General features: G+C 49.1%; 1 protein-coding gene across 5 annotated transcripts in view; it reads right to left on the bottom strand.

The window, feature by feature from the left end:
- Positions 1–21,799, bottom strand: part of MSI2 (musashi RNA binding protein 2) — a 468,006-nt gene that overhangs the window by 45,767 nt on the left and 400,440 nt on the right. For all 5 annotated transcript variants that reach the window (XM_054688818.1, XM_054688817.1, XM_037495200.2 and 2 more), the window contains one exon: positions 6,077–6,191. In XM_054688818.1, coding sequence (XP_054544793.1) covers positions 6,077–6,191 — 115 coding nt within the window. The remainder of the gene's footprint in view (positions 1–6,076; positions 6,192–21,799) is intronic.

Genomic DNA, 21,799 nt, shown 5'->3' on the forward strand with positions numbered 1-21,799 from the left:
TGATTTGGACCACCTAACATTATATGTGCTCCCCTCCTGGCACACTCAAAAGTCTTCAACAAGAGGGAAGAAAAGTGTGGTCAAGTTCACCCCAATTTGGGGCCTTACCCCTCTCTTCCGGGACGGGTCAATATTGACTCTGGAACAACAAAGACGGGAATTTGGCATCTGCCAAAAGTGGGGGATCTTATCTCCCAATCCCCCCCCTCCCCCAATCACCGAACATCCTCTGGGTCAGGCAGATGAAATCATAAATTTATAATACAACATTACTTCAATTTTCCTCTTCATTTACTGCTGTGCAGCCCAGCTCTGCTCCAGCAACTCACAGCCCCAGCCACACGGGGGAAATTGGCTGGCTGCATATCAATAGCACATTACAGCAGACCCACGTGGAAGCGCCATCAAGCCACATTAGGGTGAGATGACCCAGCCACTGCTTCCATTAGCAGCCGGGCCCCTCCTGCACTGGCCGCTGCACAATTTATTTGCTCCAGTACTCTGGACGCCTGATCAATCCCACAGTAATTATCTCTTGTCACTAAAGAAAAAAACCAAGCCTTCTGCCTGGGTGACTACCTTTCTTGCAGATAGGCTTTCCATTGTGGAAAAAAAATTCAGAAATCAACAACAGAATTTGAATTTGCATTTGCCACTCTCTCATTTCAGGGCCCTCTTTTGGAGATGCTTGGCAGAGTTCTCAGAACTGTGGTTCTAAATCTTTGCTCCAGCCCTAGAAGATATTTGCATTCTAGATGGGCACATGATTCATCCTCTCCTGGGCTGTTACTCAGCTAGCCAGCGTCATGGAAAACTGCTTGCACCGGGCCCCTGACTTGAAAGAGACAAGAGACAAGGGCTGTTTATCCAGGGAGCTGCCAGAGTGTGACGTATCTGCTGCACGGTGTGCAGAGCATGGCCCGGGCATCATGTCAGCTCCGTGAGGTCTGCAAACAGACACAACACCGAGTGCCAGGAGTCCTTCTCAGGCGAGGATGTGAAGGCCAAAGGCTGCAAAGACATTCAGCCCCCAGAATCATCTGGAGTCACATTTAATTTCAATGATATAAATTGTATAAATTGGAATTAAATGCTGTAAAACAAAAACTTCAGTTCTTCCATCACACGAGCCATATCTTAAAAATGCCCAACAACCACATTAGCTAGAGATCGCCATCTTGGGCAGCACAGATAGAGGCTATTCCCACCACTGCAGAAAGTTCTACTGGGCTGTGCTGCTCTAGAAGAAAAACAAAGAAGTGAATTTTGAATTTCCTCTGAACACCAGAAACAGCTGAACCAAAAGAGACCTCCTTGGGAATGACCTCAGCAAATAATTTTTGGGGACACAAATCCCAGCTGAAGTTACAAATGGGTCTTGACATGTCGCTTTCCATTCCAGCCAATCTCCTTTTGATCTGTTAGTGGATGCCAGCAGATTACAGCTCCCTTTGGCTTTCAATTCAGAGGGGCTTAATGGCAGGGAACACTGGGTCAGGACTTCACAGGGGCTTCTCGGTACGGGCACTGGGAAGAGCCAAGTCTCTGGCTTTCTCGCGCTGATCAGTAGTGCATCTCCATTTCTGGGGCTGCCAGGGTGAAGCTTTTCTTTTAGGCTTCAGCAATGAGGTATTTACTTCTCCACCACTGGTATCAAACAAGTTAAATAGTGTGTGCTCAACAAGGTCAAGAGAGTTAAAGGCAGTGGGATTATGTGGCTGAGGGCAGAGAAGGCCAAGAGGAATCAGATATATCAACTATAATCATGTTGTTTGCTTTTATTAAGTCCACTTTCATTAAGAAAAACCAAGGAGATTCTAGTGCATGGAGAGAATCACTGCACACCCTTCTGTCGCTGCGAGGCAGCAGGACCAGGCCTGAGGGCTGCAAAAGGATCTTTTCTAAGGGTCTTTGTTGATTTTGGTTCTGCGCAGCTCAAAGGCAGGGAGACCCAGACTAAGGATGACCCTCTTCTTCCTATATTAATTTTTTTTAAAAAAAGATTTCTTTATTAATACAAGCACTGGGCACAGACAGAAGCACAGGAGGGTGAGAGAATTCACCAGAGCCAGAGCGGGGAGCAGAACAGGTAGAAGGACCAAGGTACACTGCTGAGGGGATCAGCGGGTGGCAGGAGAGGTCTGTGCACCATGTGGGACCCTCGCCGGCGACCGGGGATCGAACCGGCACTGCAGAGGCTGTGGGCAGACTCGCTGCCCAGCGCTCAACCGCTGCGCCACCAGGGGAGGCCCCTTCCCATATTCATTTTAAGGAATTCCCATTTGGCAGATTATGCCAAGATCCTGTCATAGGCTGTGAAAGCTAAAACCAAAACAGCTGTAGTTCACCCCTGGGATGTTTGCCACTCTATTAAGAGAGATCAAGAAAGATAACTACAACTATATGCCCATCAGCCTCCCTTTGATGAGCCCTCCCCAAGAATGGAGAAAATTTTACAAGATGCTTAAAAATTAGTTCCACCATTTCCAGCGTGTCTGTTGTCTCACCAGAAGGTCAGCACCCAGAGATCAGAGACTTCATTCTCTGCTATTCTCAGTGTCTAGAACAGCACCAGGCACTTAGAAGGCACTCAATAAATATTTGTTGAATGGATGAATTCAAAAGCTTTAATGGTTTATAGTCTCATTTCTAAAGATCTCTATAAGGGGTATATAGCTTTCTGCTCTTTGAACAATACCAGTTTAAATCATTGAAACCTCATCTCAATCTATTTATTAATGGATTTTAAAAATGTTTTTCTGCATGAGCAGAAGCCATCAGCCAAACTGTTGCTGGGGGTAATGGCAGTGATTCTAGAGCTGACATGAGGCCTGGTGCGCATGGAGGATGTGAGACAGGTGACTGATGGTGACAGGTGAGGCCATCCTACTGCAGGATTAGACTCCACCTAATGCCACCACTGTAGAGGGAAGAAGAGGCAACGCAGCTGGCATTCTCCTTGCCCTAGGAGCCTGGAAGCCCAGGGAGTGAGCAAAATAGAGGGCAGTTCTGGGAGTGTCTGGTGAGGGCAGAGAAGGAAGGGCAGGGGACTAGGGTCTGGCAGGGAGGCAACAGGCCCACCAGACCTTGGACTGTGAACTTATCCCCTGGAGCTATGCCTGGTTTATCTCTTCTCCCTGCAACTTAGGTTGAGCTGGATCCTGGCTGGGGGCACATTTTGGGCCTCCCCAGTAGGCTTCTGGATGCCTTACCATAGCAGCTGGGGAATTCAGGAGCACAGGGGACTGACAAAGTCCGGAGTCCAGCATAGGATCTTCATTGAAGGGGAAAATGCAAGGCTCTCTGTCTCCTTAGGCTGGGGATCTGAACCAAGGTAGAGGCTGCAGTCAATGCAGCACAATTCACCCCATGAATCTGGCTATGCTCTTAGCCACCCCCCAATTGAGAGGGTGTCTGGGGCTCCCCAATACCTTATGAACAACATCTCCCAGTGTGAGCACATAGACATGACTGTATTTTGTTGCTTGTAAGACCTGCATTTTTATCTCTCCTAGTTTTCTATCTCTGAAAGTGGGCCCTGTCTCATGGTCAGGCAGTAAAGAAAGCCTCAGTGTGGCTCAGTTAACAACCTGTACTTTCTCTTTCTGAATGGCACATGAAGGTATGTCTTACTTTTCATGGGAGCTGGGATTTGACAAAATACAGCAATTGCTGGGCATGGTAATGGTTTCATTTATCCTCAAAAACCTCAAGAAGTGAGATTATTATCCCATCTATGGATGGGGTAACTGAAGAACAGAGAGGTGTCACTTGCCCCAAGTTACACAGCTAACAGGATGGGGAGTCTGGCTCTCCCAATTCCAGTGTCCCCAACCCAAAGGCCCCCCTGCTGGGGGCAGGGCTGATGCCATCAATTCCACCTGAAGGGCTCTCTGCTTGGTTGGGGGAAAGAGGAGAGCTCTGTAATCTGAGGGGGGCTGAATGAGGTCTGGGGGTTCTGCCTGGTGGTGGTCTAAACCAGATTATGTGGGCAAAAGGCGAAAGCCTTAATGGAGGGAAGGGGTGGGGCTGGGGAGGTTATAACTCAAGAGTCAAGAAGTAATAGTTTAAAATGTCATCATGGTTAAAGTCTAACAGTTACTTCTTCATGGTGGCTCAGGGAGGTCAGAACTTGAAATTTGAAAGGATGGGGAGGAGTAAGCATGTGACATTCATCTCGCATCTGGGTGATTTCTGTTCAGAGATCTGAGTTTGGGTGGCTGTATAGACCTGGCACCAAGTCCTGGGGTCTGGGGTACTGAACACAGCTGCTGTACTTCTGTCTTTGGCAATTGACACAAGGGAGCAAGCTTCATTTCATACCTCTGCTTCCCCCTAAAGAGTCAGCTCATTCTTTCTAGCATGTAAAGGGTGTCTCTAGTTAGACTCAAAGGTGGGGTGGGGGCACCTCCTGAAGATTTGGAGCCTATAAAGTCTCCCATTTTATGTAGTAGGGATGAACGCAACCCGTTATTTAAATTTCAAGGGCCCAAAAGTCAGCAGGTAGGAATGGGCTCAACTTTTTTTCTCTCTAAGGTTTGGTTTTAAAATTTAAAACTATTAGTCCATTCAGAGTTTCTTTTGGTATACAACATAATGGCCACATTGAAATGATTTTTGAAAGCAAGAGCCAAATGTGTCTTATGGTCAACCAGGAAATAATTCTCATTGATTTAAGATAATAATTTTATAATAATTACACTCTCAATAGAAATTACACTCTTAAGCAGAAATGTAGTTTAGTCTCTAACTTTTTCTATCAACAGATGCATTCCAATATGCCACTCTATTTTAATTACTGCAGCTTTGTGTTATGTTCTGATGTCCAGTCAAAATGGTTTTCTCTCATTTCTCTTTTAAAGAAATTTTCTTACTTATTCTCATTTGTTTATTCTTCTAGGTAAGTTTTTAGAACCATTTGTCCAATTTTAAAGAATTATAAGAGAATTTTCCTTAGAAACTCTGTGAAACGAAAAAATTAATTGGAGAAGAATGAACATCTCAGCCATTTTCAGTATTCTCCTGGCTTCTCTCTCCATTTTTTAAAGTTCTTTAAAATAACTTTACCTGCCCATGTTATTTTCTCAGATAAATAGATACAATTTTAAAAAGAATTTATAAAACCAAGAAAAGCTTTATAAACTTAAAACTAAGCCAGGAATGATTTAAACAGCAGCAAATCTGAAAATACATAAAGAGCTTATCAAACAATGTAGAAGAGCAACTCTTATCCGAAGCAAATGAAAACCCATTAAAACTAGACAGATCATGTGCCTGAATGGAATTTTACCATTAACTACCATTTATCCCATTTAATTAGTATTTTCTCGAAACACAATAACTTGCACTAAAATACCGTTCTCTTGCCTTGAAATTTCTAATTATTGTTGCGACCCATGCCATTACGCTTCTCCACTGCTTTCTCCATCTTTCATGCCATTTAAGCGGTAAGATTTTCAATTATCTATGCAGGACGGACAGAGATACCTTTAAGGAAGGGGCATAATATGCAACTCAATTTCTCTAAAAGCCAGGAGAGATCATTTTTTGTCAGAACAAACACACTTTGTCTTTCATCATTTTTTTTTTTTGCAAATAAAGAGTAAAACAGGCTATTTAAAACATCCATTTAAATGCAAATTTTGATATCCCAAGAGAAAAATGTTAATCATTTAAATAGACAGGATTATCACCCACTCTCGCCACTACCCCTCCTCTCTCAAGTTTTAGAAAACACTGCCTTGGCCCACACAAGTTAAGCCAGCAGGAGTCTTTAGGTCTCTAACTCCAGTCAGCTGAGAGGGCTGATGCAGAGAGGGATTTGTGAAGGAGAGAAAATAATATCCACTACATCCTATGAGCCAGGTATGGGACAAAGAGGTGTCTCTCTCTCAACCTCAGTGGTCACAGTCATTCTGCAAGGAGGGTTCCATCCTCATCTAAGTTGAGGAAACTGAGGCTCACATAGGTAAAGCAGTTTGTCCAACTGGTAGTTGGCCCACTTGGGTATACAGGCCTCTACAGTCCCTAGACTACAGTCATTCTGCTGGGTCCCCAGGATCCCATCTAGACTCACCCAGCATCCCCATGCCAAGCATGAACGCATCCATGGTATAAGGCAGTCCCCGGGCCCGGCCTCTCGTCCCAGGTGGGAACATGACTTCTTTCGGCTGAGCTTTCTTACATTCTACCTGTTAAACAGAAAGGTGAACAAATGAGATGTAAATGAATTCCACGTAAATGTCAAATGCAGAACCGATTTGGTTACGAGCTAAGCTATTTTTAGCCTTTCTCCTTACTCACTGTAAAAATAACCGTGTGGAGTAAATGGCCTGCAAAATAAATATTTAAGAAAACACGCCACTTGTGCAAATCCAGCTTCAGAAAAACCTACAAGGGTGAAATTGGGTTTGGAGGGGTGGTGAGGAAGTAAGCTAAGATACACAGGCATGAGTGGGAGCTGAGGCTGAACTTGTGCAGGAGGCATAAGGGTTAAGGAGGCAGAGGACAGCTGTTTGATGAGTCTGGGAATAATTACAATAGCAGCACTAACAGCCCCTCACTGTTGGTTGGCCCTTTACAAGTTTACAAATTCCTTTAACGTTCCTTCAGGTCAGAGATTGGTCAGATCACACCATCTGACTGTACCTCTTATTAAACAGACAGGTTAGTGAGTCTAAGTTCCATTTCACAGATGAGAAAGTTGAGTATCAAGGGCTTGTGTAAGGTGCTACTAGCCACCTCCAGCAGGTACAGGTTTGGAAGCCGGATTTTTAATATTTTTAGGTCAGCAATGCCCCTAAATCTATAAAACCTGCCCCAGCACACTCGAGGGAAGTAATAAGATTAAACACTGATTCTGTTCATCTGGATTGCTCACTTCTCATTTGTCAGCTATGTCATTAAGTGGCTGCTAATCTTTCCTTTATTCCCCTTCTGTCTACCAAGCAAATTCTGTTTCTCTTGAATGTCCAGTAGTCACTTATTTTATAACCTCAACTATACATAATGCAACACCCAGGAAATAAGTGAAACAGCTACCTGCTGAAGTTCCTTCACTGCTTTTTTTTTTTTTTTATTATTATTTTTTTTTTATTTTTATTTTTTTAATAGAGGCATGCTTTATTTATTTGTTTGCTGGTTTGTTTGTTTGTTTTGTTTGTACATGCACTGGGTACAGTCAGAAGCGCGGGAGGGTGAGAGAATTCACCAGAGCCAGAGCGGGGAGCAGAGCAGGCAGAGTGACGAAGTACACTGCTGAGGGGAGCAGCGGGCGGCAGGAGAGGTCTGCGCACCATGTGGGACCCTCCTCCGGTGGCCGGGGAGCAGCCGGGGATCGAACCGGCGCCGCAGAGGCCGCGCGCAGCCTCGCAACCCAGCACTCAACCGCTGCGCCACCGGGGAGGCCCGCTTCACTGCTTTTTTAAACTAGAGTTTTCTTAGGCTCTTGCTGGGCACTTACTTGCATTTAGTCACAGATCAACTTAACAAGCATTGTTAGTTGGTAATGAAATCCCACTGTTGATGAAGATGGGATGTTGTAAGGTAAGGCAGGGCTCACAGCAGTGAAAACTAACTGCACAATAACAGCCTGGTAGTGATGGGGAAGGCAAAAATCGGGTATCTTATTTAAAAACCAGCCTGGGTCCATATGGTACAGGAGCCAAAACTCCATGTAGATCAACAGCTGTTGAAGTATCACTACCACATAGAGTGAATTAGTATTGTTCACAGAGTGAGATATGAAGGAAAAGTTGTGGAGTATACATTGTTTTAGAGGGGATCTACGGAGTGGGGGTAGGGGTGAGGAGTGCATGAATTATTCTCTGCAGAGATATCCTCAGCCCAGACACTTCAATTGAAAAAAAAAAAAAAAATTAGTGATTGAGGTTGGGGGGAGTTTTTGTTACCTAAAATATTAACTTCTTTTTCTTCAAAGGCACCAGAGAGCAGATATTATTTACTCTTGCTCGTTACAAAATGACAATGATAAATGCTTTTAAAAGTGGTCAAAATGGTTCAACATTTATGATGGAGATGCTTAATACAGAGTTTTTACACATTAAAAGCAAAGAAACATGCATCCCAAAAGAGAAATGGTAAAACACGAACAGGCAATTCACAAATGGCTAATAAACACACATCTGCAGATATCTTCCACCTACAAGGCTGGCTGTGATGAAGGGTTTGGTGGCCGAGTTCCTGAGAGTAGAGGACAGAGGTAGAGAGGCACATATTTTTATTTTTTCTGGAAGGCAATTTGACAATATATCAAGCTATACATGTACACATCCTTTGACCTAATAATCCCATTTGCAGGAATTTATCTTGTAAGGGTGTCTGGAAGGGGCTATTTGCAAAATGCAATAATTGTAATTAAAAACCAAAAACCCTAAATGTCAGAACTGGGAGTTGGGTTTGGCTGAGTGTGGTTACCTAAGCTGACAACAAGACTGGATTGGGAAAACTTCAGCCTCAGGCAAGCTGGGATAGGTGTTCACCCCAACTCCAAGAAGGGGGAAAAAGCAAATTACAGTGACTTTGTGGGAGAAAAAACCCCAAGTGTATATAGCCTACACAGAAAAAAACTCTAAAAGAACGTACCAAAGTTCTTGGTTCTTTCCATTCTACATTTTTTATTGTTGCTAATTTCCCAAATTTTCTATTTTGGGTATTAGTGTGGCAAGTGGGGGCGGGGAGAGGTAATTAAAAAGAAAGAAATTCATCAGAATGGGGTCTTTTAGATTACTCTGATAAGCCCAGGGGTAACAATTTGCCTCTCTATCTCAGACTCCACCCCCAGGACTCAGAGAGAAGCCAACTGAGAAACCTCATTTGCAAGAGCCTGCCAGAGCCTGGGAACATGGGTGTGTTCCGCAGAGGCAGACAGATAATTACCTAACACCAACACCAGGATCCGGAATAATGCCGCTAACCAGCTCACTTCCTAATAGCCCTATCGGTGACAATCTACTGCATTGTCTTATGAAAACCTGCTGCCTGTTCCTAGGCAACCTGATCAACGAAAATTTCAGGTTTATACAATTTTCATTTAGGGAACATAAAGGTTAACTGACTGTAATGGGAGTATTTTAAACAAACCCACCTACTCTTCCTCTCACTGAACAGGGCTGGCAGCTCCGTTTAATTCTGCTCAGTCTTTGCGGCTGCTGTTTTGGGCAGCACAGACTGGTCTGTCAACCACCTGCTGTGTCCACCCTGAGTGCTCCCAGAGGCCAGAGGTCTTGGCATACGTACTCCCTGGGAGACCCTGGCAGGTCTTGGGCACTTGAATGACAGGGAAAGGCAGCAGTCACACCAGGGAGCCGGGCCTGGCCTGCAGTGAAGGCTTCTGGAAAGATTTCTGGGAACCAGAAGGCCGATCTACCCAGCCCCCAACTCCTTTGATGATCTTGTATGAAGAAAATATGTAAAAGGGGAAAGAGGCACGGCTATGGCCTGCCGTGTCCCAAGGCCTTGCTGAGGACGAAAACCACAGCCTTCACCTATTAGACAGGCAGAAGCCCCACCTCCCTGATCAGACTGCAAGTGCTCAGTGCAGGGTCTGCCCCTGCTTCCCTGGTCCCTTCAGAGTGTTCCCTCCAAAGCATGGATTGATTTACATGCTTGTCAAGGTCAAGGAGACCCAGCCTACTTAATTCAGCAGTGTGATGATAAATAAGGCAAGTACCACCGCCAAGAGCTCTCACTCTGTTGGAAAGAACAGGTATCTGCTGTCTTATTCTCCTAACATTAACTCAAGTACTCAAAAGTCAATCTGCCCCTTGTTACTTTGCTCAAGCCCCCTCACCCTTCTTTGCTACCCACCCCGCCCCGAGATCTCTCTGGGCCCTGTGCAAGCCACAGAACTTGACATGAACAACCAGAGTTACAATCAGAACCCAAATTGGAAAAGGCAGGCTCTCTCTGTAGCTCTAGTCATGCACTTAGGTCATCTGGTCACACACTATGTCCTAGTTATCTACTGCTGTGCAACAAACTACTTCCCAACTTAGTGGCTTCCAGCCACAATTTATCACTCTTTGCTGTGGTTGCGAGAGTTGACTGGGCTCAGCGGGGCCCTTGCTTGTGGTCTCTCATGTAGTTGTGGTCAGATGGTGGCTGGGGCGGGAGCCAGACAAAGCCTGGGCTCAGCTGGAGGTCCAAGATGGTTGCTGCACTCACATGGCAGGCAGTGTGTGCTGGCTTGGTTGGGGCTGGCCAGGGGGGCCTCCTCCTGCCTTCTCCCTGGCACTTGGTCTTCTCATGGCATAGCAACCAAGCCCCACGAGGGAATGTCTCAAGCACGAGCATTCTGGGATACCTAAGCAGAAGCTGTAGGCTTTCTGATTGCCTAGCCTTGACAGTTGAGACTCCACATGGGAGGTGAACACACAGGGGTGTGACTCCTAGGAGGTTTTGCTCACAGAACTTTCTCTGGAGACCAACGACCACATGAGACCAATGACGAGCAGTGAGCAGCCAGGATGGAGGAAAGCATTCCTCCCTCACTCGGTGTTGACTGGTTGAGTTTGGGGGCACAGGGTAGGGCATGGGAGCTTCCAGAGAGGTTTGTCTGGCTCCCCATGATGAACAGAAGCAAATGGAAGACCAGGCCTTGCCCCAGCTATTCCAGCACTGCTCCCTAAGGCCCGCACGTCCTTGCCACCCACAAAGCGCTGTTCACAGTGGCCCATGTTCAGGGCAGAATCTGAGGAAGGAACATCCTCAAGTCTTGATCCTTAAGTTTCCTCAATCAACAGTTCAGATTCCACCATAGCAGCTTCTGGTAACAGCTGCTAATGCCACGGTCTCAAATGGCAGCAGGAAAAAGCAGTCTGGCTGGACTGGCAAGAGTTTGTGGGAAATCCTATTTGGATCAGTGCTTGTAAGACGCTTCAGAGGCCACTTGTCACCAGCTACTCACACTGGGAAGATGAGGTCTCCATTTGTCTTTTTTTTTTTTTAAGATTTATTCATTTATACAAGAACTGGGGTACAGGTCAGAGGCGCCGGAGGGTGAGAGAATTCACCAGAGACAGAGTGGGGAGCAGAACAGGCAGAGGGACCAAAGACACTGCTGAGAGGAGCAGCGGGCAAGGCAGGAGAGGTCTGCCGCGCCACGTGGGTTTCTCCCAGGCCGGCGGGGAATCAAACCCGCACTGCAAAGGCTGCGGACAGCTTCACAGCACCGCGTTCAACCTGCCACACCACCGGGGGGCCCCGAGGTCTCCATTTTTCAAGTTCCATGGCTGGCAGAGTTCATACCAGCAACAACTGCCAAGGATGTGTCAGGCCCCCCACGCCCCCAAGGTAGGCTGGAGATTAAAATATGAAGGACAATCCCAATAGGCTGCTCTGCTTGGCAAACTGGCCTTGGAGGAGAGGGTGTAGCTTCCTTCTAGCCCCTGTGGTGATGGGTTCAGAACAGTGACCCACTGGACCCCCCTTTAATGACAGGAGAGGTGGGAGAGGAGCTTTTTCCCTTGCAGTGAATCGGAGGCCTGAGACCCTCTGTGCCAGCTGCTCTTTGGTGAGGTGCCTCTTCCCATTAGCACTTACAGCAACGCAGCAAGGAGGCCTATTGTTTCTATCTCTTTATTCAGAAATAACTTCAAAATTAGAGAAAAGTTACAAGAATAGCACAAAGAAATACCCTTTAACCAGATTCACCTATTATTAACATTTTGTCCCTTTGACTTTACCATTTGCACACTCTCTGGGTCTATATTTATATCTTCCCTTGAGTCTCTTTTTTTTAAATATTTATTTTTTAAAATATATATATATATTTTTAAAGAGCCATGTATTTATTCATTTTATTTGTTTGTTTGTTTGTTTGTTTATACAAGCACTGGGTACAGTCAGAAGCGCAGGAGGGTGAGAGAATTCACCAGAGCCAGAGCAGGGAGCAGAGCAGGCAGAAGGACCGAAGTACACTGCTGAGGGGAGCAGCGGGCGGCAGGAGAGGTCTGCGCGCCATGTGGGACCCTCCTCCGGTGGCCGGGGAGCAGCCGGGGATGGAACCGACACCGCAGAGGCTGCGGGCAGCTTCGCAACCCAGCGCTCAACCGCTGCGCCACCGGGGAGGCCCTTCCCTTGAGTCTTTTGAAAGTTGCATACATTATGATATGTGTTTCCTAACCATAAAGACGTTTTCTTAGAGAACCACAGTATCTTGCCAATCTCAGGACGTTCAATACTTACAAAAGACTTTAGTCTGCTTTCCATATTCTTATTTTGTGGGTGGGCAATGATGTCCTTATCACTATGTATCTATTTTCTAGAACAGGGAGCTGAGGCCCAGGGCTGTCAGACCCCTCTCCTGTGGTTGCAGACCCAACGCACCGTGGTAGAGCTGAGTGTGAACCCCGGTTTGCGGGATGCCATGGCTGATGCCTGGGAACGGGGCCTGTGCTACGCCCTCTCCCGAGGGGGAATGCTTGGCATTGGGACTGCTATGGGGACGGCTTCCTTGCAGCTACTCCCAGCAGCCGCGCTGCCCAACTGGCGCTAAGCTCTCGCTGAGGGCACGCTCAGGGGCAGGTGTCTTTGGGAAGAGGTCTGGGAAGTGAAAAGGCTTTTGTTTTCCTGGTCTCCATACAAACAGCCCCAGTCAGCACACAGCCTCGGGCTGGGAGGGAAACTGGGCGCAGTCTCAGCCTGGGGAACCCCAAGCCCTGCGCCTGTGGTCTTGATTTACTGCCTGGACAAGGCGACTCTATGTGGCCTGAAGAAGCCAGTGTTTGCAGCCTTATTTCCCACCTCAAACAGGCGATGTTAGAAACGATTTAGTCCTTCAGGAAGAGAGGGGCCTATTTTAGAGGATAAAATCCACCCTGCTCTTGTAGAGATCCATCTAGACTATGTGTCCTGCTGGTAGGAAGGAGTGGAACAGGTGAGTCTCTAGGGGCAAGATCTTACGGCTTCCTTGGGGCGGCCTGTCCTTCTGGAGAGCTTTCTGGAAAACACAGAGGCCTTACTTGGCCTTGCCCTGAGATCAGCTCCTCCTCTGCCTCAGCTGCCACCCTCCTCAGATGGTTCTGGCAGATTCCAGCCAGCACCTCTTCTTGAAGCCCCAAGTTGATCATCTCTGAATGCCTTCCAGGGGAATGAGAGGAAGGGGAGACAACAACCAAGTGTAAAGACTCAGGGCTCCTGACTAGAACCAAGCAGCTCCCGAGATCTCTCCAGTGAGGCGGGGTGGGGGTGGGGGGAGCATCCTGGAAACAACACTGCTCCCTGTGCAGCCTGGTGTCTTGGGACAGCAGCTATCCTTGCTCTTGCAGGTTCCTGACCAAGGTTCAGAGGGGGCCTTCCCTCAAGGAACCAAGCAAGGAAGACAAACACAAGGGGAGACGGTTGGGGGAGATGCCTTGTACGCAGTGCTGGAGTTGCACGGCGCAGACAGAATGTGTGGGCAGCTGCAAAATGATGAGGGACCACTTTGTTCAACCATTGCTAAGACTTGCAAGACACAACTGTAGAGCATTAAGCTAAGGTGAGGCCACGCGCAGGGTCTCATAGCTGCTGAGACCTCAGACCCAGGAAGCTGGTTGAATGAGAGTTGAAGAAAGAGACCAACACGGGTCACAGGCGGGGGTATAAAAAGCACACAAATGGCCACTGTGGAGAGGCCCAGAGGGCTGGCGGGACCAAGGCTCTCCTCTAATGAGTGCTCACAGCATCACTTGAGTGACCTTCACAGTCAGGCTGCCTCTTCTCAGGTCTAAGGTCTAAGGTTCCCATCCCAGTGAGTTGCTCTACTCGACCCTGGCCAGTGTCAGGAAGGAGTCCCCGTCAGCAAAGTAAGGGCAAGGCCTGAGACACCATCAAGGGCAGGGGCAGCCACCACACCCAGACATTCTGGCAGCTGCACAGGGAAGACCAGCCCTTGAATCCAGCATCATAGGGAGCCTTGCCACCCGGCCACCCCTGCTTACACCTGCACCAGCCCTTCTGCCCTCAGCAAGCTTAGAGAGGCCTCAGCTGGGCGTTGTAGATACTGGAAAGTGAGTGGAAGAGGTCCATGTTTCGTCCCCCTACCCTTCCTAGACATCAGGCATTGTTCCTACAGACAGGGGGTGGCCAGGTACCAGAGCACCCATTTGTACATGGGGTAACTTGCAATATGGGACACCTCACCCCCATCCATGGAGTCTACAGAAGAAGGGGTTACTGCACAAACCAAAATGGATATGTCAGCTTAGGAGGCAGGGGTGCCAGGGGAAATATCTACCTTCAGAGGACATGTGCTTGCTACCAACAGCCCAGACCACTTGTGAGAAGCACCAAGTGTCCCCAGGACAGTCTCCCCTCTGGCATCCCAGTTTAGCAGGACTATTCTGAGGAGCAGGGAACATCATTTACTGAGCACTCCCCATGCTAGGCAATGTCAGAGCACCTTCATGTGTGCTCGTGTGGAGGGCATTTGGTATGTACATCATGACATGTAATGCACACATAGCATGTGCCTGCACACATGCCCTCAGAGAACACCCTGTCGGTAACACCCTTGCTGAACTGACTTCCAATTTCCTCTGTGAATAGCCCTGATTGGCCAGTTACAGTGGAAAGGGTAACAGACCCTGAGGGTTGATTCGTCCAAGGTCACAAAGCTAGGTAACGACAGCTGGGATGCCATCCTAGGTGCCCCGCACTTCAAAACGTCTGTTCCACCCACCTTTGGGTCTTTGGCCTTCCAGGTTCTACTCTCACAGGGTGGCTTCCCTGCCATCCCTGATCCAACCCTCGTGGCCCTTTGGATGCTTCTTTCCTTCCACAAAATCATCTCTGATGCTAGTTCCAGAATTTCCCTGCCATTTCTAGAATTAATTTCATCCACTGTTTCCTCTGCTCAGTGTTTTATTAAAATCAGCGATGGCAAAATGAAGGAGGTCATAAACCAATACCACTTAGTATCTCCTATTTAGCAGGCAGGGAGGGGTTGGAGGTGGGCAAGTGGATAAATGCAATGAGAGATGGCTGGGCCTCAGAGAAGCTCTGAGTCTGGGCAAGGAGTGCAGAGGATCTGGCCCCCACACCCTCTGACACAGCCAACTAAGGCCTCTCACCCCAGAGGCTGGGTTGCCAGGGTGGGGCCTTGTCTGCCCCCACCCCTAAGTCTAGCCTGGAGGCTGAGGCTCCTCGCATTTGACCTCTGCTCCACTGCTGGCTCCTGGCTAGGAGCAGCTGCTAGGCTTCTCTGCACCTCAATTTTCTCATCTGTAAAAGAATAAGAGTAGTGCCTACCACCCAGGGCTGCAGTGAACCAATAAATTAAAGCAGCTAATCCTGGTTTAAGTTGGTTGAGTCACACCTTTCTCTCCTCCTCATGGAGCCTGGCCCAGGGCCTTTGAAGGTGACAAAGCCAGTTCCTATCTGTGCTGACTTATACCCCAAAGACCAAGGACAGAGACCAGTCCTCCCTCTCCCCCAGCTCTGGACACCACTGGCAGCTGACTGCCGCCCTAACCTCCCCCACCCGCCAGCCAGGTATGGCTCATTTCCTGCTTTCTTCAGCAAGGTGTGCAAAGGAAGCTTTGCGCTGCACTATTTGGGGAAAAAGCTGATGGTGGCAGCAGCAGCCGTTCTCCTTCCTTTCGCAGGAACCTGCAAGGACATTTCAAAGTGAAAAGAACCCGCGGCCTCCAGCAGGTGCCCAAATTCTGTCACAGGGCTGGCTGCTTACCCCAGGCGGAGCGAGCTTGCCAGAGACCCTGCATGGGGCCTCACTTCTCTATTTAAAAGAGTGAGAAAATAAAGGGTCCAGCTTGAGCATTTGCTGGTACCTCCCAGACGTCAGGCAAAGAGCTGCTGAATAGTCACCGAAAGAACAGGCCCCAGAGAGGACACAGGAAGGGAAGCAGCCTCTGCACAACCCCTCCCCACGCTGCACCTGCGGGTGGTGTGCAGGGGTATGCAAGGTGGAGCGGGCAGCATGTGGAAAAGCCCCAGAAGTGCCGGGCACCCAGGCATTGACAAGATGCTCTGCCCTCCCTGCAGTGACCTTGCCAGGACAGACCAAGGGCAAATAAGCCAGAATTCAGGAAACTGGGAGGCCACCTCCTTATTGGCCAAATTAGCTCTGCCTAAAGAGCAACAAACATCTACCACCCAAACACGCCAGCCTCCCCACCCCAGCATGCAAATCCCTCTGTTCTCATTAACAGAAGCAGCATGTGTGTGACGGGTGGGGGGGCAGGACCTCTCCCCCTCCCACGTCAACACAAGATTCATTTATTAAGTGCCTCTGTGGCATTTCCTTTTTTGCCTTCATCCTGCTTGTTTAATATTGCATTTGACATTCTCATTTTATAAATGGTAACAGAAGCAGAATGGATGGCTAAAATTAGCTTACGAGCGAGAATGATGCTACAAATAGGACAGTGAACACAGAAGCAGAGTTAATTCCATCCACACCCCCTCCCCCTTTTAGGCTGGTTCCCTACTGAGCAATGGTGCGCAGTCTTTGAGCTGAGGAGGAGCAGCCTGAAGGAGGGAATGCAGGCCCAGTCCCCGGGACACCCCGCTGGCGGCAACGTTTCATTCTGCCCCTTGCCAGGCCCTCGGTGAACCCTGGTACACCCTCCTGCCAAGTCCAGCAGGCCAACCCAGGACTCCTGTTCTCTCTCACTTGCATCCAGAAGCCCCTGTGCTGGGGAGGTGGGGGTCAATCCCCTAGGTGTGCCCAGGGCGAAGGGGGGCAGACCTCAGATCCATCAGGCTTCGCTCTCAAAAGTGGCTGCTTCTGGAACCTCCCCAAAGGATGACAAAGCTCAAGGGTCTGAGTCACTTTCACTGGGACCTAGATCACATCTGTGAGCGCCGGCTGCTCAGTGTGGCAGGCTGTGCGCCTCTTCCCCACAGGACCCCCTTCGCACTGGAGCATGAGGGTGTCCTTCTCACAGCTCTTCCCTGCCCGAAGCCTCAGGTCCCAGCCTTGCGCAGGACCCGACACCTGCGTTTCACTGACATGTAATCTGTCCAGATATGTAATCTTGTGATTACATTTACTTTTCCAATAAAAATGATTCTAAGTATAATGATAGTGATGGTGATACTAATAAGAAGACCTATCACTTTGATGGCTCATGCTACGGCCTGGTAAAAGCCCTCCACAAGTCATACCTCCCGCATTCTCCGAGGTGCGTGCTATTGTTTCCTGCCTTAGAGAAGCTCAGAGACGGAGTAACTTGCCCAAGGTCACAAAGCGTAGCCACGAGTAGCTCCACTGATTGAGGCACGCTCTGTCAGGAAGGCCTCTCAGGTTCCAAACATCCCACTCTGGCCACCCCTTAATCCCCTACCTGCTCAGTGCTTGGGGGTGCCTAAGAATGAAGGCATTGATAGGATACTTTCTGCAGCCTGCTCTCTGTATGGAGCATCCCCACCCTGCCTCTGATGAATAAAATGCTGACTCAATACTGAACCTGGGTGAACATTTGGCTAAAAGTCTTTCCTTGGGTCCCCCGAGACAAGCAGAACATGCCTGTTTTGAGCTACATTAACTTCAGCCAGGAGTCAGAAACTCTGGTCCATAAGCCAGATACAGCTGCCACTTGTTTTTCTAAATAGGGTTTTATTTGATCACCGCCACGCCCACTCATTTACATGTTGTCAGCGGCTGCTTTTGGCAGAGTTGAGCCAGTATGAGACCTTAGGGCCTTAAAAGCTGAAAATATTTACTATCTGGCCCTTGATGGAAATGTTATTGGTCCCTGGGTTAGGCCAAATGGAGGAGACCTGCAATTACCAAGGGGGTTTGTTTTCAGAAGGGCTGATTCCTCCAAGGCTACCAGATCATTTGCCCTGCGAAGCAGGCCACGCCTCCCAGGGCCAGGAGCTGGCTGTGCCAGGGCATCTATAAGCTGCAAAGGACAGTGGGCATCACCCCTCCCACCTCAGAAGTGCAGACCGCTAGGGGACCGTGGTCACCAGTTAACCAGTGGTGGGTCTGGGATTCAGGATCGGGTCCATGTGCCCCAAAGCCAGGGACGCCTAAGTGACAGGCACACGCGATTCAGAGGAGCCAGCCCTCCAATGGAGGTCCCAGCCAGGGATTGGTAAAGAGGGATGCCAGCACCGGGGGGAGTCCCTAGCACTGAGAGCTCCATGGGAAAGGAGAGCTGGCCCCTTTGAGCTGGTGATGAGAGCACCAGACTGGCCTGGGACCTGGTGCTCTTGGGGCCTTAGTTCCCTCACTTCTATGTCTGACATGGAAGATTTATGACCTGTAGCTCCTATGTTATCTCTCATTAGCAAGGACCCTCCCGCGCCACTTCTGACTTTAATGTGCATGCGAATCATATAGGGATTTGTCAAAATGCAGCTTCCGGTTTGGTAGGGGGTGGGTGGGGCCTGAGACTCTGCATTCTTAAGCTTCCAAATTGCTCAATAATTTCCACAACTCAGATCCCCCCCAAAATGAATAACGACCATTTAAAGGATCGTAGTGTAATCCTGTATAAGGCAAATAAAATGCTTCGTGATATTTCACAAGTCGAATAAATTCATTTTTTTCAACCATCAGGTTTTCTTAAATGATAAAATGGAAGAATACAGGGTTCAAGTCCGAGCACCAGTTTTCAAATATGGATCTGCCTCTCCGAGCCGTGGGCAGTGCAAGCCCCTTCACTGCTGAGCTCCAGCATCCCCGCCTGTAAAACAGGACACGCACCTCCACTTAAGGACAAAGGGAGGTGGCCTGCATGCGAAGCACCAGTGCAGAGGGCCCCAGAAAAGCCCATTTCTTCCTGCTGAATGGGGTGGGGGGGCATTTTCTAATGGCCCACATTCTCCCCTGCTGGCAGGGGTAGCCTCCCCACCCGTTTGAGGTGGGGACGAGCCAGGCCTCCCAGGAAGCGGGAGCAGGTCTTTGTCACTCCAGCCTCCCTCCCTGCGGCTGTCTCGCTCGCCGGGAGGCTGTGCTGGCGACTAATCAAGCAGGTGTCCCTGCTGCTCGGGGGCTGCTTCAATCAGGGGCGCGCAGTGGGAGGCATTATTAGCTGTGCCCGCACTGGGGCTAGCCGAGTGGCCAGAGCGGAGCCCCTCTCGGGAGGGTCACCAGGTGGCTCCACATGTGCTTTTGTGTGTGTGTTTACTGATAAAGAGCAACATCTGTGCTGGCCTGTGCCAAGGAGGAAGGGACTGAGGCTCAGCAATGGTGAGTTCGGCCCTGAGCTTGGGTGTGGGCCAGGGGCTCACCTGCCTGGAGAGCCATGGCCAGCAGGGACCCCTTACACCCATGCCTGGCCCCTGACCCCAGTCGGGTGTCTGGTCCCTGAGCGAATCTATCCACTCTGCCCTCACCTAGGAGAACATGGGACCTCATGGGCCACATGCTGGCTGACTTGGGAGGGGGTGGTCAGCTGGCAGCCCAGCTAGGTGACCTTCAAAGTTCCTGTCTGTTGGAGGGGAAATAATGTTCTGGGTACAGCTGTGAGCTCTGGGCTTGAATCTGGTGCCACCACTTGCTGCCAATGACCCTGGGCAAGCTGCTTCACCTTCCCTCTGCCCCATCTTGCACATCAGTAAGATGGAGGAGATAATTAGTACCTACACTGGACAACGTGTGCTGGTCAGAGGAGAGAGGTGTGGCGCCCACCACATGTAGCTGGCACTCACAGATGTGGAAAGCACCACATGGGGCCTTTTTGTGCACCTCCCCCCCCCCACCTCTCAAGGCAGGGCCTGTGGGGGAGGGGCGGAGTTCCTGGGACCTGCCTTCCTGACCACCGCAGTCCTGCTCCGGAGGGGAGGCAGCAGCTCCGCTCTGCTTCTGGCTCTCCAGACGGCGGAGAAGGGTACTCATTTTTCAAAATGCCCAGAAGAGTCACCAACCAAATTAGATAGGAAATGGCTTTGGGAGCGATGGTGTGGCTGCCACATGGTCCCTCCCCTAATCCCTTACTCATTCCACAATGATTTATCCAGGAGCCACTGAGTGCCAGGCACAAGGGCACTGGATCAGGGATCAAGTCCTATCTGGGGCTAACCAAGTGGGAGACCTTTCTTATCTGTGACTATGAGAAAACAGTAGCTCCCCAATAGGGTGGGGTGGGGTGGGAGGTGGTGCGGCCACCTGCGCCTTGCTGCCCATTGACCAGGACAGGAGACGGGTCTTCAGTTCTACAGCATGGTTTCGCTTACAACAGTCCTCCTGACCTTCTACAACTGTCCATGCTCCCGCTGGGCTGTCTGAGCACTCAGTCCTTCCGGATCTCTCATTTGAATTCTGCCCATAGCACACAGTTTAAATTCATTTCCTTTCCTTTGGGCTTTGGAAGTAGAAACCGGCATCACAGAATCTAAAGCAACTAGGGATTCAGGCTCCTCCACCATTACACTTTAAACTCCTTCCTTCTTCAGAGGAGTGGGCTCACTGAGGTCCTTTTGGTGATGATGGTGATGGGGATAACGACAGAGTCTATCACACCTGGCCCTGGGCAGGCCCTGAGCCAAGTCTTTGTTTGCGGGGTCTCCTCTAGGCTGTGGGAACCCCACAAAGTGGCCCCTACAGGCCTGGTTTTTCTGGAGCTCAGTGTGACCCAGTGTCCTCTAAATTCCCCCAAGAGCTTCTAACTGGTGGGGCTGGACTGGGCACCTGAGTGATACCCCCAGTCTGTGAGCCTACCCATACACCCTTACTTCTTCCTCCTGTCTATTTCCACGTTTGCTTATTCTCTTAAAGAACAAATATCAGGCCCAGATTCAAAATAAAACAGAAAACCTCATACCATGAACACGGCTACCTGTACCTTCCAGGCTTAGCCTCCACGTGGGTGGATAAGGCAACAAATGGGACACAAGTGGGGACAACGGCTGCACACCTCCCTCCCTGGCTTTGAGACACTGGTCCAGCATTTTTTCCCAGGGCTGCCACGCTACCTTCTGATTGCCCCTGGGGCCATCTGGGACTCACTCTCCCACCCCCAGGCTCAAACAACAGACCCTATAATTCATCTGGCAGTCAATAAGCTCGAGACCTTCAATCACTGTGTGGGTAGCACCGGGGCATATCCCAGGCCTCAGTTGCCCCATAGGAACCATGAGGAGAATGAAGTCTTTTCCACTTGTATCTCAGACTTGTCTCAAAACTTATCAACAGTGAATCCAGGCAGCACACAGCGTGGTCTCTTGCCAGTCTACTGGGGCCTTCCCGATGCACCACTAAGGCCTGGCAGGATAGTGGTGCTCTCAGCTGCCCAGGCGGGGTCCATCAATGGCATGCCCTGACTAGGACAAACATCCTTTAAAGCCCCATCTCACTAGTTTCAGAAATAGCAAGTGGTAATTTACTAAAAGAGAAAAGCACCAACTGAAACGCACCAACGTTGTGGTGTGTGGGGGGGAGAGCAGAGAGAGCCTATGAGGGGATCTGTTATTTCTACACACTTATCTCCTCTGTACCATTTTAATGCCTCCAACCTATAGTATGCAAAGAAACAATATTTTCATTTCAGATGCATATGATGGCTAGGAACAATATGAACAATATTATTTTAGTGCCCTGGGAAAAAATTAGCAAGTCAAATATTGAATCAGGCCTGTAGCACCACATGCTAAGCAGATTGCTTTGATCTTATCCACACTAAAAGCTCTATTATTGAATTTAAAGTCGGTGAACACATATCAGACCAATACACAATGCATATCTGAATGCATGTTTCAGAAGCAAGGAACGCTTTGACTAAAGGAAGAAAATATCGAAGTTACAGCTATGATTGAAACACAAATTTGTCCTCTCTCTTCTCTAAGGGGCTGGAAGCTCTGCTGGCCAACCAAAATATTTGGGCTC

This window comes from Talpa occidentalis, unplaced genomic scaffold (assembly GCF_014898055.3).
Source record: "Talpa occidentalis isolate TD23 unplaced genomic scaffold, MPIMG_talOcc4v2.1 talOcc4.7, whole genome shotgun sequence".
NCBI classification, from domain to species: domain Eukaryota; kingdom Metazoa; phylum Chordata; class Mammalia; order Eulipotyphla; family Talpidae; genus Talpa; species Talpa occidentalis.